The sequence below is a fragment of the Centroberyx gerrardi genome, chromosome 20 (assembly GCF_048128805.1).
Source record: "Centroberyx gerrardi isolate f3 chromosome 20, fCenGer3.hap1.cur.20231027, whole genome shotgun sequence".
NCBI classification, from domain to species: domain Eukaryota; kingdom Metazoa; phylum Chordata; class Actinopteri; order Beryciformes; family Berycidae; genus Centroberyx; species Centroberyx gerrardi.
In genome coordinates this window covers 24,758,970-24,773,759 of record NC_136016.1, presented here as the reverse complement: position 1 = coordinate 24,773,759, position 14,790 = coordinate 24,758,970, and the positions used below count along the sequence as shown (strand labels likewise).

General features: G+C 44.3%; 1 protein-coding gene across 1 annotated transcript; it reads right to left on the bottom strand.

The window, feature by feature from the left end:
- Positions 1–1,015: 1,015 nt before the first annotated feature.
- On the bottom strand, positions 1,016–14,226 carry LOC139923757 (monocarboxylate transporter 9-like). Its single transcript, XM_071914593.2, has 9 exons — positions 14,131–14,226; positions 11,827–12,105; positions 10,711–10,854; positions 10,012–10,107; positions 9,309–9,705; positions 8,904–8,983; positions 7,141–7,363; positions 5,588–5,760; positions 1,016–1,839 (listed from the first exon to the last, which is right to left on the bottom strand). Exons 2-9 carry the CDS (start codon positions 12,038–12,040, stop codon positions 1,628–1,630), a joined length of 1,539 nt encoding a protein of 512 aa, XP_071770694.2. The 5' UTR covers positions 12,041–12,105; positions 14,131–14,226; the 3' UTR covers positions 1,016–1,627.
- Between the last annotated feature and the right edge of the window lie 564 nt (positions 14,227–14,790).

Sequence of the window (14,790 nt, the reverse complement as noted above, 5' to 3'; positions counted from 1 at the left end):
ACAGACAGACAGACAGATGAAACACAATCAGGGATTCAAGGCTTACAGTTCAGTGAAGCCAAACACAGACACATTATTTCTTCATTGTCTTAACAGGCTGAACATGACAACTTTCTCATGCCAAAAGCTTTTCAACATTTGGATTTTTAAGACAGATCTGACCCTGAATACCCTGGAAGTGACCTGATCCTGATCCTGATCCTGACAGACAGACAGTCAGGGGCCTGATCCCAGCCCTGGCGGTCTGTCAGCACGGTCTGCGGCTCGACCGAGGACCGCCGGACCCTCCGACAGCGAGGTAACTGTAAAACCAACCGGCAAACATCATCGGGGCCATAAAGGTCCGGGACCCAAACATCCTGAGAAACACATCGACCAGAGCCACCAGCAGAGAGAACCTGTCCAGCGAGTCCACGCTCCACGTCACAAAATACTTTCTTTCTTCTTGGCTCGGCTTATTTCTCTCCCTCGTTCTTCTCTATCATATGTGATCATTTGACAGTCACAGGAATATTTGTTACAGATGTCCCAAAAAAACTAAAAAACTAAACAACAAAATCCACTGGACTTCAAATTGAAGAGTTGAAGGAGTGGATTTTGTTTTTATTTTTTGTTTTTTTGGATATCTTACTACCTAGATGACTGAAATGAATCTGTGTTAGAGATCCTGTCAGGCGCTAAGCTGCTGACCATGGCACTTTTAACTGTTGGTTGCTTGTAATGTTTGTAGTGTAGGAAGTTAAGCTTATTTGACTGTTGCATTCACTGCAAGTCGCTCTGAGAGAAACGTCAAAAAAGTCCGCAGCACCACATGCCTGTCCATAAAATACTCTCCATAAAATCAGCATGATAAGATGCACAAAATTTGCAAAACATTCAGCTAAAATTCTCGCTCACAAAATACCTAAAATTCAGCTAAAATTGATGATTGAAATCTAAACTTCTGCAAGTACAGAAACACAAGTTCCCTTCGAGGAAACCAGGAGGATTGTGGGTCTAAAATGGCTGCCAGCGGTGGCCAGACTCACTCTGTGATCAGATAAAAACTCATCCAGCTCTTACCGACGCATTGTGCATTTTTTTTTTTTGTATCTTGGCAGTTCTGTTACATCTGAGCACTTGTGCATAACAAAATCGCTCCACATACAAGTACAAATATTTTAAGGTGAAATATTAAAGATTGCTCAGAAACATTTTTTTTTTTGCTTCAAGATGGGCTTCGTTCTCCTCGTTCTGGTAAACATTGAGCGCAAACTGATTCTTTCTATAACGTAACGAGTGAACGAACCCAAAACCCTGTATGTTGTCCCGTCTCCAGTCCAGAACCACACACCAGTCTGGATCCAGTTCCATGTCTGATTTCAAGACTTGAGTTCACACTAGTCACACTAAACTGGATCTGAGTCTGTTTTAAACTGTTCAGCGACCCGATCCAAAACCCACGGAATCCAACAGAAACCAGGAATCAGGAAGTCAGATTCTGCGGTCCAGATTTAGACGCAGAATCCAGATTTAGAACTGGATTCTAAACTCCATAATCCAGATTTAGAACCAGAATCGAGACGCCAAATTCCGGAATCCAGATTTAGACCCGGAGTCCAGATTCGGGTCCTGTTCCCGCGGTCCCTCAGGCCACGGGCGAGGCGGAGTCCGGTACAAACTCAACAGTGCAGTCGGCGGGTTCGGTGTGAGGGACCTGTGCGGGCGGGGGGGATTCGGACCGGGCGCGCCCCAGACACGGCAGGGCGGCGACGAACAGGATCAGACCGCCCGACAACACGCACCCCCCGCTGAGGTAGAACGCCAGGTCGTACGACTGGGTGAAGTCGTAGAAAAAGCCTGCAGAGAGAGGGAGGAGAAACCTGTCAGACATCACCGGGTACAGATGAAGCGTTTCAGTCTGAATAACAAGGGATTTTTACTGAAAGAGGAACTGAACCCCAAACCCAAATCTGTGTAAAGCCTGACATCTAAAGGAAAAAAAGCATGCTGCTGAAATGGCCATCTGCTATTGGCTGATCTTTGGTGACAGGTGATGTCACCACCTGTAGCGGGACACCGAAACCCAGCCAGAGGAAACTTATGGCGATGGGACAAAGAAAATAATATGTTTACTAATAATTGGAGATAGGCGGAAAAAAGTGAGAGACCTCTGACCGGTTTTCGGTGTTTAATAAACATAAAGAAAGAGATTCACTTCAAAACAATCCAGCAGCAGGACTAGTTTTTTATATATAGTCAGAATCTGCTTTGTCGGCGTTCCTTTATGTGCTAGAAGTGATTTTCAGACTGTTCCTCCAGACGACGGCAGTGAATGGAGAGAGAAAAAAACACAATTCTCCAGTCTGCTCTACCGGAGCAACAGATCACAGAATCACTGATTTGGGGGTTTTATCATGGAGGAAGAGACACAACCCAAGACTCTACCAGAGGAACACAGAGCTTTATAGAGCCAGATGGGTGGAGTCGGTCACATGTGATGCACATTTAGCACCAGGCCAAAACAAACAGAGAATGCTGTCTGAAAGCCAACACACGGTTCTGTGAATGAGAACTTCCCTAACCAAAAACAGAACTGTACTAAAAGGAAACTCCACCCTCCTGGCACTCCATGTTGACTAAAACAAACTTTGAGGAATATTTCAAATAATTATTTGACCAGGGGCCTGTACTACGAAGCAGGATTTGGGGTTAGCAAGGTAACTTCAGGTTTAACCCTGGCTTTTCCGTCTCACGAAGGTGGTTCACTTTTAACCGGGGTAGATCACCATGGTAACTGATGCTGCAGGCTAACCTGCTCCGGAGCAGCTTCAGTTCGGGGTATCGGATCAAAACGTATGAAAGGCCTCCTGACCAATCAGCTCTCTGGAAACAGGGAGTCACCATTCCCACAGGATCCCGATATGAACAAATATACAAATGAAAATCACAATAAAAACTGAAAACTATTTTTGACTGAACAGACAGTAAGAAGTGCTGTTCAGGGCGCCGTGTTTACAGACCAGTAGAATCACGTTGTTTTCCATGATAACTTATTATATCGGAGATATAGCAGGTAGGCTACTTAATTTACCATATTATTAATGGATTAAAGTTACTGTTGCATATATTAATTGCGCTGACTTTATTTAATTGGATTCCCGACAGTGTTTGGTTCAATGTCGGCTATTCATATTCCATTACCGCAGCCCTGAAGCACATGAGGCCGACTTTATGAATAGAAAATCTTTTTACAGCCTCAATGTGTCCACAAACGATTTTATCAATGGAAAATATGCCCACTGTGTCCTAATGACAGACAGTTCCTCCAGTAATCCTCTCTAGCCTTGGAAGCAGAAACAACTTTTACTTTTTACGGTTATGTTTTGTAATGCTGACAGTTATTCATTATAAGAATTTGTTCTTCTTGAGAGAAGAACCCAATGTTAGTAGCTGTCCATTTCTTTCCGATACCCATGTTGAAAATGTCAGCAGGAAATATTAGGGCTTATATCATCCTATAATTAGGTCTATTGCTTATGGCTTTTATTGTTTGATTAGCCTATTTTATTATTTTCGCCTATTTTTAGGCTATTAGTTATTTTTATAGTTTTGCGCTTATATTCTATGCCCTTTTCCCCGCTGAATCATATTACTTTTGCTGCACAACTATCTAATTTCCCCACGGGGATCAGTAGTTTCATCTTATCTTATCCGAATTGTCTGATCTGGATCTGTCCATGTTGCATGTGATTGGCTATTTGTTACAAACCCCGCCTCTTTCATGTGAACGCGCTCATAGCTGACAGGTAAATCCTGGGTTGACAGAGCCAGTTGATAACCAGCAGTGAGACCGGTTATCTGGATCCCCAGTGTTAGTTTAGTGAAGCCGGCTAACTCAAACATACCCTGACTTTGTTGAACTTGCTTCGTAGTACAGGCCCCAGGTCTGTTTGTCCTGTGTGAACCAGGCTTACAGAAACTAAAAATAAAACTCTAGTTAGCTATTTGATATTTAGAGCCCTTTACTTACAAAATAGAAACATTATATAGGATGCAGTGATCTGTATTTTTTAAATATACAGCGGTGAACGTCAGTTAACTTTTTTTCTACAATGCACACAGAGCATTTTGGCATGAAACCTTCACATATACTTATCTATTTGTTTCCAAAAGACAAATATTGTGGCGGTTTTGCCTTCATTCCCCCAACAGAGACAGTATCGTTTTGAACTGTGACCTGCGGTTTGGCTTGGCTAACTGGAATCAAATAAGCGAACAGATAAGAAAGACAAACTAACAGATGACCATTAACATTCGACACAGCTTTCAAAACTTGTTGTCAACACCCAGTCAATATGTGTGTCGTGTGTTGATGGACTCTCGCTCTCTATCTGTTTCTCTGAGAAGCTCAATAACATTCACAACCTTTCCTTCCCCCGTTCCTCCTTTAAAACACATCAGCACAAATACAATCATCCACAATCCAGACTTCTCTCCCTCTGCTCTTCCCTCTCCTTCCTCCCTCCATTTTCTCTTGGATTTACATTAATACTTCAGGCATTAAGCTTTCACTCTTCAGCCCTGTTCTTCTATTTTTACGGCCTCTTCTCCCTCCTGTAAAAAGGCCAGTAAAAATCACCTCAGGTAAAACTCGTCCCGTCCGAACTGACTTCCCTCAGACTGGCATTTTATTCAGTTAGCATAAAAAGTGGTGACCCCAGAACGATTACGTAAGGCCGCGATCAGATAGGAGCTTTTCCCTGCTGTTCAAACTCAAAGCTCAGCTGTGAGCGTCGCTGGTACCAGACAGAGCAAGAGGTCAAAGGGCACGAGTTACATCACTCTGGTTGATATGCAGCACAAAGTGTGACAACAACTTGCAAGCTTTCTAATTAGCTAAGTAACAAAGTGGATAATGTTGAAAACAATGTGGAGCAGAGAAAGTTAGCGATGTGATCTGCTGTTGAAGAAGAGGATGAGGGGTCTAAGGACGAAGATTAAGGTCTAAGGTGAGTACCATGTAACCGCAATGTCCTGAGGGTCAGATCTGGCCTCCCAAACTTTCCTGTCTTTCTCCACTTTCAAGTATCTAATCAAAACAATCAGACTTTGCCTCAACTGGTCCGATGCTCGAGCCTCAAAATTTACATCGAAATCAAAGAGCAGAGCTGCTATCAATACTGCCGAGATTCAGACGCATCATCTTCTTCAGCCAACAGCAGCAGTAATTTGGCTGCATTCAAACAAAAGAATAACTTTAACCCCTTGAACTCTGATTTTCCCCTTAAATTTCCTATTAAGTAGCTAAATGTCTTCCATACTGTAAGTCTCGTCCATATTGTGTCTCTGCTGTTCCAACGCTTCACTGAAGCTCCAGCTGCTGAGACTGAGAGAAATATTCAAACCAAGACAACATTACAGCAAATGGAAAGAATCTAGGCTTGTGCTTCATTTCCCTGTAATTCAGTCTGACATGTTTGGTATCTTTGGAAACCTTGGGATCTGGACTGGCGTCTGTAGTGATGGAGCCACCGGTGGGACCGGCAGAGTGGAAGAGGTAACACAAGGCTGGGGAGAAAAGCTGAAACAGTTTAGCGTCTCTGACCTACGACAGGCGGGCCCAGAATGAGGCCGACGCCTCCGAAGAACATGAGGATGCCGTGGGCCTCGGCCAGCTTGTCCACGCCCACCAGCTGCGTGGTGACGTACGGCGTCAGAGCCCAGTTCCCGTTCAGGAAGCCCAGGACGGCCGACAGCACCTGCAGGCCCAGGTACGACCTGGAGCAGAACACACACACAGATACACAGGTTAATATACTAGCTGCGGTTACATGAGACATTTTTTTTCATTCTGAATGAAATCATTCCAGAGGAAGATTGCCACGCAAGTGTTTACATGAGCGCTAAATATAACCATCGCATTGAGATGTGTGTTTACACGCTCCACAGGATGTAATCAGAATAAAAGTTTCTGACATGCGCAAAACACCGAATCCAGCACTCTTAATCCAGCAGGCTTACGTTTTTAAAAGATAGACCTGCGTCGGTTTTTTCTTTACTGCTGTTCTTTCTGATGAAGCAACAGTTTTATCAAAACATATGACTCGTGTCAGAAAAAGACGTTTTGTTTTGCCCCCGCAATGATTGGGTCCATTTGTAATTTTCACCGCTGTAAACCGAAACTGGCCCGGAGAGGCCAGTTTCGGTTTCGAGTCAGCACTTGATATAAAAGCAGGCTGCACCGCCCACATCAAGCCCGAGCGCCCCGGGGTTCATAACAAGCACATCCATTCCAATCCTGCCGGAAAAAAAGGGTAACGTAATTGACGTTACTTACGTTAAATGCACGAGCGTGTGCAGAAAGAGGCGAGATAAGGAAAGTGATCGGAATGAGTGTTTACATGACGAGATTTTATCCATCGACCGGATTATGAAAGGGTTAAACACCCCTCTCAAACGGAATGAAATTTCATTCTAATCGGCCAGTTTATTCTGATTGAGGCGTTTATATGAGGCATTTTTATTCTGATTGGGCTGCTATTCTGATTAAAAGGCTCCATGTAAACGCAGCTACTGTCACATGAGTCAGTTCCAGCTTTATTCTACAGAGTCATTTATATTCTACAGAGTCATTTTAGAGATATTAAGCTAAATATACATGTGGGATTCCAACAAAGAAGGGATTTTAAGATGAACATACATAATTCAGTCAAAATATGCGATATTAAGTTAAAAATATACATTTATGACTCCAACATAGAAAGTGTTTCATTGTTAGTTATAGGTTGATCCTACAGAGTCAAACATATCAGAAAAGATATGTTTAAACTCTGGTAAAACCTAAGGCAAAATTATTAATATTATTATATTATATTATTAATAATATTAATATAATTAATATTTGATTTGAAACTAATTAACTTGCTGATTCATTTATTCGCTGATTTATAAATTCATTCACTAATTTAATTCTTTTAGTTTAGTTTTATTTGTTTGCACAGTGATAAAACAGCAAAGAAAAGTACAAATTTGTGCAGGTGAGAGAAACAAAACATCTCAGCCTATTCACTCATTCATTCATTCAATCATTCAGTTATTCTTTCATTCACTCACTCACTCACTCATTCATTCATTCATTCACTCACTCCCCCCCCTCACCTGGTGACAGGTATGAGCAGCAGTCCCAGCCCGCTGGCTGCCACAGTGGAAGCGTAGAGGAAGACTCCGTTGACAGCAGGAAGGTCGGCCAGCGCTCCCAGCCCCATCTTCCCCACGCCGCCCGCCACCGAGATGATGGAGACCAGCGGGAACAAGGCCACGCCCTCCGTCAGCCCGCCGCTCTGCGCCACGTCCTCGATGAACAGCTGGGGGGGGAAGGCACCTGCGGGGGGGAGTTCAAGTTCATTTAACTTGAGTGCAACACTTTGAGGTGTATCCTAGTCAACTCTGCTCGCGTCCCAAGTCAGTCATAAGTTTTGGGTCACAAGTAGGGCTGCACGATATTGGAAAAAACTGACATTGCAATATTTTTTTCTTCTGCGATATATATTGCGATATGAAAAAATACAGGAATTTTCACCAAATGACTTGAATAGCTCTATCAAGCCTTGCCCCTTTAAGAAGGTGGCCTTGTGGGTAACCTGCGGGTGACGTAGTAGGAAGTGAGTGTGTTTTGTTTTTAGCCGCAGCCAGAGTGAGTTGCAGGATGCTAAGTGAGTAAAGTTAGCATAGTTAGCGGGAAAAGAGCTTATAACGTCACCGAGAGGCCGTGCATTATGTTCGCTGCTGTACCGAAATAAAGTGCCAGTTCTCCACTGCAGAGTCGGTCCGGACTCTGAGTAAAAAGCTTGTTAGCAGCTACGAGCCAGGCTAAGCTAAAACAGGCTAGCACAACACCAGAGGCTTCCCAACTACGGTTCAGAGCCGCGAAAGCTGGAAAGGTAACATACGCTACTCTTATAACAAACCCTTAAATCGGAGTAAATTATGTTATATCAGACAGACTTCTCTTATAGATTAGTCATGGAAAAATGAAATGAAAAATGCGAGTTTTCCTTTTGTATCAAGCAGCAAAAAAGTTGTAGCATGACGTGTTTGAGTTAATTTGCCTTACTTGACATCGCACGTCCTGCGATGTGACTATTGCGCATGCGCACATCGCGATGACGATGCTGAAACGATATATCGTGCAGCCCTAGTCACAAGTCTCAAGTCATGCATCTTTCTGTCAAAAAACATGATTTTTTTTGCATTTGTCGAATCTGCATTGTGGATTCAGTTGCATTTATCTGTGGATTTATCTGTTATCTTTTCCGACGATTCTGGCAGAGAGCGGAAATAATAAAAACTCACATATGTTTTTTGACGGAAATATGCACATGAAGCACTTCGAATGCAATGTTTATGATATCAATATATAATTTTGGAAAAATTAACTTCCACTTTCACATTTATTCAAGTTGGGTGGCATTTGTGGACACAAAAATATATTTGTGACCATCCTTGTTACTTCTTTTGTGTGTTAAGGAGCATGTGGCTTCTGTTGCTCGGTCATGTGGATTTGCCCTGTACAGCATCAGGAAGATCAGACCCTTCCTGTCTGAACATGCAGCACAACTCCTGGTACAGGCTCTTATAATATCACGCCTCGACTACTGCAACTCCTCCTGACTAGATCCTTGCTTGTGTTGTATTAAAATCTCATATGTACGTCGCTTTGGATAAAAGTGTCTGCCAAATGGGAAATTGTAATTGTAATTGTTATTTTTTAGACAAATAGTTCTCCACAAGGACACGAGTAGCGACTTGAAGGACCAGTTTCTGCCCTGACGGTACAGTTTCTGCAACTGTGTTTATCATCGAGAAGAAATAAAAAAAAATGTTTCATTATGAGAAAGAAGGAGTGGGGAGAGAGAACTGACCGAGGCTGTAGAGGAAGAGAGAGACACACAAGGCCATGAGCACTCGGTCCTGAAGAAGAGCCAGCATGGACGAGAAACTCCTGGGGGGGGGGGGGGGAGAGGGAGAGAGAGAGAGGGACAGAGAGAGAGAGAGGGAGAGAGAGAGAGACAGAGAGAGAGAGAGGGGGGGAGAGGGAGAGAGGGAGAGAGGGAGAGAGAGAGAGAGACAGAGAGGGAGAGAGAGAGGCAGAGAGTTAGATAAATGTTAAACACGTTATTTTTTATATCTATGAAATATCTATCAGTCCCATATTGTGATACAAAATGTGATACTAAAATATCTGTTCGTTTGCTCTTGTGACTGTGTGTACGTGCGTGTGTGTGTGTGTGTGTGTGTGTGTGTGTGTGTGTGTGTATTCCTCTCACTTGGAGTAATCTCTCAGCTTGTTCTTAATCAGCTTGACCAAGGCTGAGCAGCTGAACAGGCTCCTCCCACTGTCCAGTGGCTCCTTGGTTTCTATGGCGATCATCAGATCCTTGGACAGAGGCTTCTCATTGGCCGGCGTGGCCTCCGGCGCCGGCTTGACGGGCTCCTCGGAGGCGGGGGGGCCCTTCTGGTGGAGCTGTCCCTCGGCCGCCTGCTCTAAAATGGCGGCGCGCTGTTTGAGGTAGTATTTCGGCGGGGTCAGAGGTCGCATGGGGCCGGCGCACGCGATGATGTTGAGCGCCAACGCGCCGATGATCAGCAGGCAGCCGTCCAGACCGAACAAGTCGATGAGCTCGTTCTGCAGCGTGGCGTACAGGAACCCGCCCGCACTGGTGCCTACAGGAAGACAGGAGCTGTTGATTGACAGCTGAACGAGCCAAACAAACAAAGGGGGCAAACATCTTCAGTTAGAAAAAAATATAGTTCTCATTGAGGGGGAATGTAGGCATTTTATTTGTTTTTGTATTGTTTATGGATATGGTGGATATGGTGTTTTGTACCAAAAACCCCCGATAAAAAGTTGGAACAAAAAAACAAACATCAAAGGGGTAAAAAATCCTCTGATAATCAGGATCCTGCTTCATGACTGCAGTGGAGGACAGGGAGGGAAACGCTGACAGGATGACAGGGTGAACTGTCTACCTGTGGTGATGATTCCCAGAGCCAGGCCTCTCTTCTTGTCAAAGTACAGGCAGATGATGGTGAGGGAGGCGGCGTACACCAGACCAGCTCCGATACCTGAAACACACACACACACACACACACACACACACACACACACACACACACACACAGCATTATATTCCATTATTAACTGACTTTGTTGAATCCTCAGTTCTGGTTGGCCGATGAAGGCATTCTGGAGTCTGTTATTTCTTATTATTTCACCCTGGACCAATCAGAGTCATGTTGAATGCTGAATGCAGCAGTTTTGTCAGAACCTGAGACAGTGTGTGTGTGTGTGTGTGTGTGTGTGTGTCTGTGTGTGTGTGTGTGTGTGTGTGACATACAGACAGTTAAACAAACGTTGCAGCACCAATCAGTCTAATTTTCAAAACTCTGTAACGGAGCAATAAGACGCGTCACGAGAACGGAGTTATCCACGATATATCAAATTACATCCCCCCCCCCCCCCCCCCCCCTTCCCCCTCCCCACCCACCACAGGTACACTGAGGGAAACGCTGGGTCAACAGTTTACAACTCTACAGCTGACAGGACAGACTGCTTCAACAGCTGCTGCCTCCTGTTTTATGGCGGACAGCTGAACCAGCGGAGACGCTCCAGCATGATGGACTGACTGAACGTGTGTGTGTGTGTGTGTGTGTGTGTGTGTGTCTTACCGACCACGATGCCGTAGGAGAAGATGAGGAAGGGGATGTTGGGGGCGAAGGCGCTGAGCATCAGCCCCCCCGCCACCATCACACCGCTGAAGATGGTGACCGGCCGAGCGCCGAAGTTCACCACACACACACTGCAGATGGGACCTGGAGAAGGGGAGGAAGAGAAGGGAGTAGTGGATGAGAGGAGAAAGGGAGGGAGAGAGGGAAGGAGGAAGGAAGGAGAAATGGAAGGGAGGAAAGAAGGGAGAGATGGAGGGGGGTGGAGGGAGGGAGAGAGAGTAGAAGAGAGAGAGAGAGAGAGAAAGCAAGTGAAAGAGAGAAACAGAGTTGTTATTGACTGTTTGGCTGAAGGATGGGAATACTGAGTGCAAACACACACACACACACACACACACGCTCAGCCAGAGTGTGTTTGTGCTGCTTTTCCCATGTGTGTGTGTTGTTGTCTGTCTCCAGGTCTCCCTTGGGTGTTAAAGGTGCCACATGTGTCATCTTGTGTTTCATTTCCCATAAACCCTGTGGCTTTCTGCTGCAAACAGGAAGTCACTACCTGGAGGTTGATAAAGGTCCAGAATTACATCGTAACTTCCAGGCTGGAATGTTCGAAATGTATATGGAGATTCATTCATTCACTCACTCATTCAATCATTAATTCATTCACTCACTCATTAATTCACTTGTTCGCTCACTCATTCATCAATTCCTTCACCCATTGATTCATTCACTCACTCATTCATTTACTCACTCGTTCATTAATTAATTCACTCATTCATTCACTTTTTCACTCATTCATTAATTCATTCACGCACTCATTAATTAATTCATTCACTCATTCATTCACTTGTTCACTCACCCATTCATTAATTCCTTCACTCATTAATTCATTCACTCGTTCATTCACTCACTCACCCATTCATTAATTCATTCACTCACTCATTCATTAATTCCTTCACTCATTAATTCATTCACTCATTCATGCACTTGTTCACTCACTCATTAATTTACTCATTTATTAATTCACGCACTCATTCATTTACTCACTCCCTCATTCATTAATTCACTCACTCACTCATTCCTAAATTCACTCATTCACCCCCCTCTCCCTGCTGTACTCACTGGCGATGAGTCCCACTCCGGACACCAGGGATCCCACCCAGGCGGTGCGGCTCTTCCCCTCCTGGAAGGCGTGCAGCCACTCTGGGTAGAGGACGCCGACCGCCTGGGGCGAGCCGTACGCCAGCAGCAGAGCCAGGAAGCTGGACGCCACGATCACCCAGCCCCACCCGCCGTCCAGCGGCCGGGGAGGGGGCGGAGCCCGAGACCGAGCCATGACGAGCTACGCGGCCGGCGGAGGGCGGGGAGGCGCCGGGACAAAAACCAAGCGCACCTCCTGATCTGAAAAAAGAAGACAGGAGGGGGATGGGAAGAGTAGAGAGTGTGGGAAGAGTGGGGGAGGGATGAGAGAAAAGGAGGTGGGGGAGAAGAGGGTGGGGGGGGGAGGAGGGGGGGGGGGGGTCAGTTAAAACAATTCAGATCACAGTGCAGGTCAGCTGGTCTGCTGTAATGATTTAATAACAACAATAATACATTTTATTTATAAAGCACTTTACCTGATACTCAAACTCACTTTACAAGAGATGAAAAACAAATATATAAAACAAGTAGTACAGAAATAACAAACAAATGAAGATAATAAAATGACAAAAGTATACATATTAAATCAATAAAATCAAAACCAATGATTAATGATATTTTATTGTTATGAAGCAAGGTAAGTCAGATGATTCATCTGTCATCGTCAGAAACGGAAAACCAGATTGGATCTGATCTGTCTTTGCTGAACCACAACAAATATTCCTGCAGACTTTTATTGTGTCTTTTCTGCTCTGTAGAGAGTTTACAGTGACTGTATCATAACTTCATGGTATTATTTTCTGTTTAAATACGTTTTGCTGTTATCTGTAGTTCCTAAACATTTGTTTCACTATAGCATTCACAGAGTTTTTCTGAGATATTTGCACAGAATCCTTCTCAAAGTTATTATCATCCGATAAATGTATATCTATGTGTTACATAAACTTTTACTCAAGAGAGAAAATAACTAATTACATTCACTCATGTTCCTGTAATTAAGTAGTTTTTTTTGTGCACTTGTACTTTTTTGAGTATTTTTGAGTCAGTACTTGAAGTATTGTACTTTACTGCATTTTAAATCCCATCCAACGTTCTGTTTTCTATAAAGGAACTCAGGAACTTTTACTCAGAGGACATTTTAAACAAGACACTTTTTATTTTTACTTCAGTAGATTTTTACACCAGTACTTTTACTTCAGTAAAATATCAGTAAAGTAACAGTACTTATTCTGGAGCAGCATGTTTTAGTTCTCTTTCCACCGCTGACAAATCTCTGTTTTGCCTCCCAGCCTGGAAATCCAGTTTTACTACCAGCTGAACTGAACGGGGGTTGCTGCGTCTCTGCGCGCAGCCGAGCGCACCTTGGTAACAACGGGAACGCGCATGTTGCCGCTCCACCAGGCGCATCTGTGGAAACGATAACGCGCATCCCCAAAACTTTACAAGAGGGAGGGAGGGGTGTAAACACGGAGGAGGTGGAAAACAAACCAAGTGGAAACGCGAAGTCACTTAGATCGTTTTCATTTGCATTTGAATCAAGCGAAGATAATCATCTTAACGAGAAACATTAGAGCCACGAGCAAAAGAGTACCTATCAGCATGTAAATAATAATATGGCTGAACCATCATCACAACAAACAACCACCAAAATATACAAAAACCGTTGCCTCTCATGTCTGCTATGAATTAATTTCTAGGTAAGGATTTATGTCTGCGGGTAAAATCAGTGCACGGCGGTTTGTAGGCTGTTTCACTGTGTCCTCGTCTTCTCTTCGGTGTGTGTTGTTGTTTTGGAAAATAAGTAAATAATAAAACAAACAGAGTAAAGTATAACATGAAACCTCCTGTGTATAATCAATGGAGCGTGCGGATTGAAATTAACATAAACAAACCCGATTTTACAGTTCATTTCAACCGTTTTCTAATGTTTTTAAAACGCCGTTGCACCGTTAGAAAAGCCAGCGATAGAAAAACAACTCGCAGAAACTGAAATGATGCTTTCTGTTGTTTTTTCTTTCTTCTCTGGCGTGAAATCAAGGCGAAGACACAGACGTGGAGAAGCGCTTTACGTTTTCAGGGGAAACATTTTACTCTGACAACATTTTACTTTACAACTTACTCGGATGCGGTTTTACTTTCACGCCCAGGATGTCTGACACTTGGGACAGTCAGTGTCCGTTCATTTCCAATGGGTGAACCCTCTGTAGCCAGGTAATACGTGTCTTCTGGCTTCGCTTTAACGGCTAACACAGAAAGATGTAAATAAAACAAGCTAGCATAACTTACCTGGCTAATACTTGGCACCTGTGGACGGAGCGGTCAAGCGGCTGCGCGCCCCCCTCCCTTCCACCCCCACTAAACACTAAACTATCTTCATCATCATCATCTTCATCACCACCACCACCATCATCATCATCACCGCCGCAGTCCCGCACGCATGTCCAGCTCAGTACGCCGCTGTAGCTGGGAGAGGCATCGAGCATCCTCCGTGTGAGAGAGAGAGAGAGAGAGTGAGAGCCGCGGCAGGAAGCAGCGGCTTTTGTGTTGCAGCCAGCGCGAGACCGAGAGGCAGAGACAGAGAGAACCGGTTTGAAGCTGTTCCCGCTGGTCTGACTCGGGCGCGTGAGTCCCGCGCTCTGCCTCTCTGGCCGTCTGTCTCCGTGTGCGTGCGCGTGTGCGTGTGCGTGTGTTGTTCCAGACTTCTGACGATCAGATGATAGAAAGATGAGATGAAATGCAGCAAACAAATGACGTTTTTGGACAGTTTCCACCTCTACAAGAGCTAAATTTAGACTTAACACTTGTGTTTAGGGTTAAATTAGGAGTACGACTAGGTTTAGGTTAGGAAAGGGTTAAAGTTAAGGTTAGTTTAGGGTTAAAGTTAGTGATTTGGAGAATTTGGCTTTGGTTTAGGTTAGTTAAGGTCAGGGAGTGAATGCAGCCAAT

Bases quoted from the DNA above. Each gene is read 5' to 3' on its own strand.
- LOC139923757 (XM_071914593.2), bottom strand. From the start codon at position 12,040: ATGGCTCGGTCTCGGGCTCCGCCCCCTCCCCGGCCGCTGGACGGCGGG. The intron at 10,855-11,826 runs GTGAGTACAGCA...CCCCTTCTCCAG, and splicing joins CGGAGTGGGACTCATCGCCA to GTCCCATCTGCAGTGTGTGT. The intron at 1,840-5,587 runs GTCAGAGACGCT...CTCTCTCTGCAG, and splicing joins TCTGGGCCCGCCTGTCGTAG to GCTTTTTCTACGACTTCACC.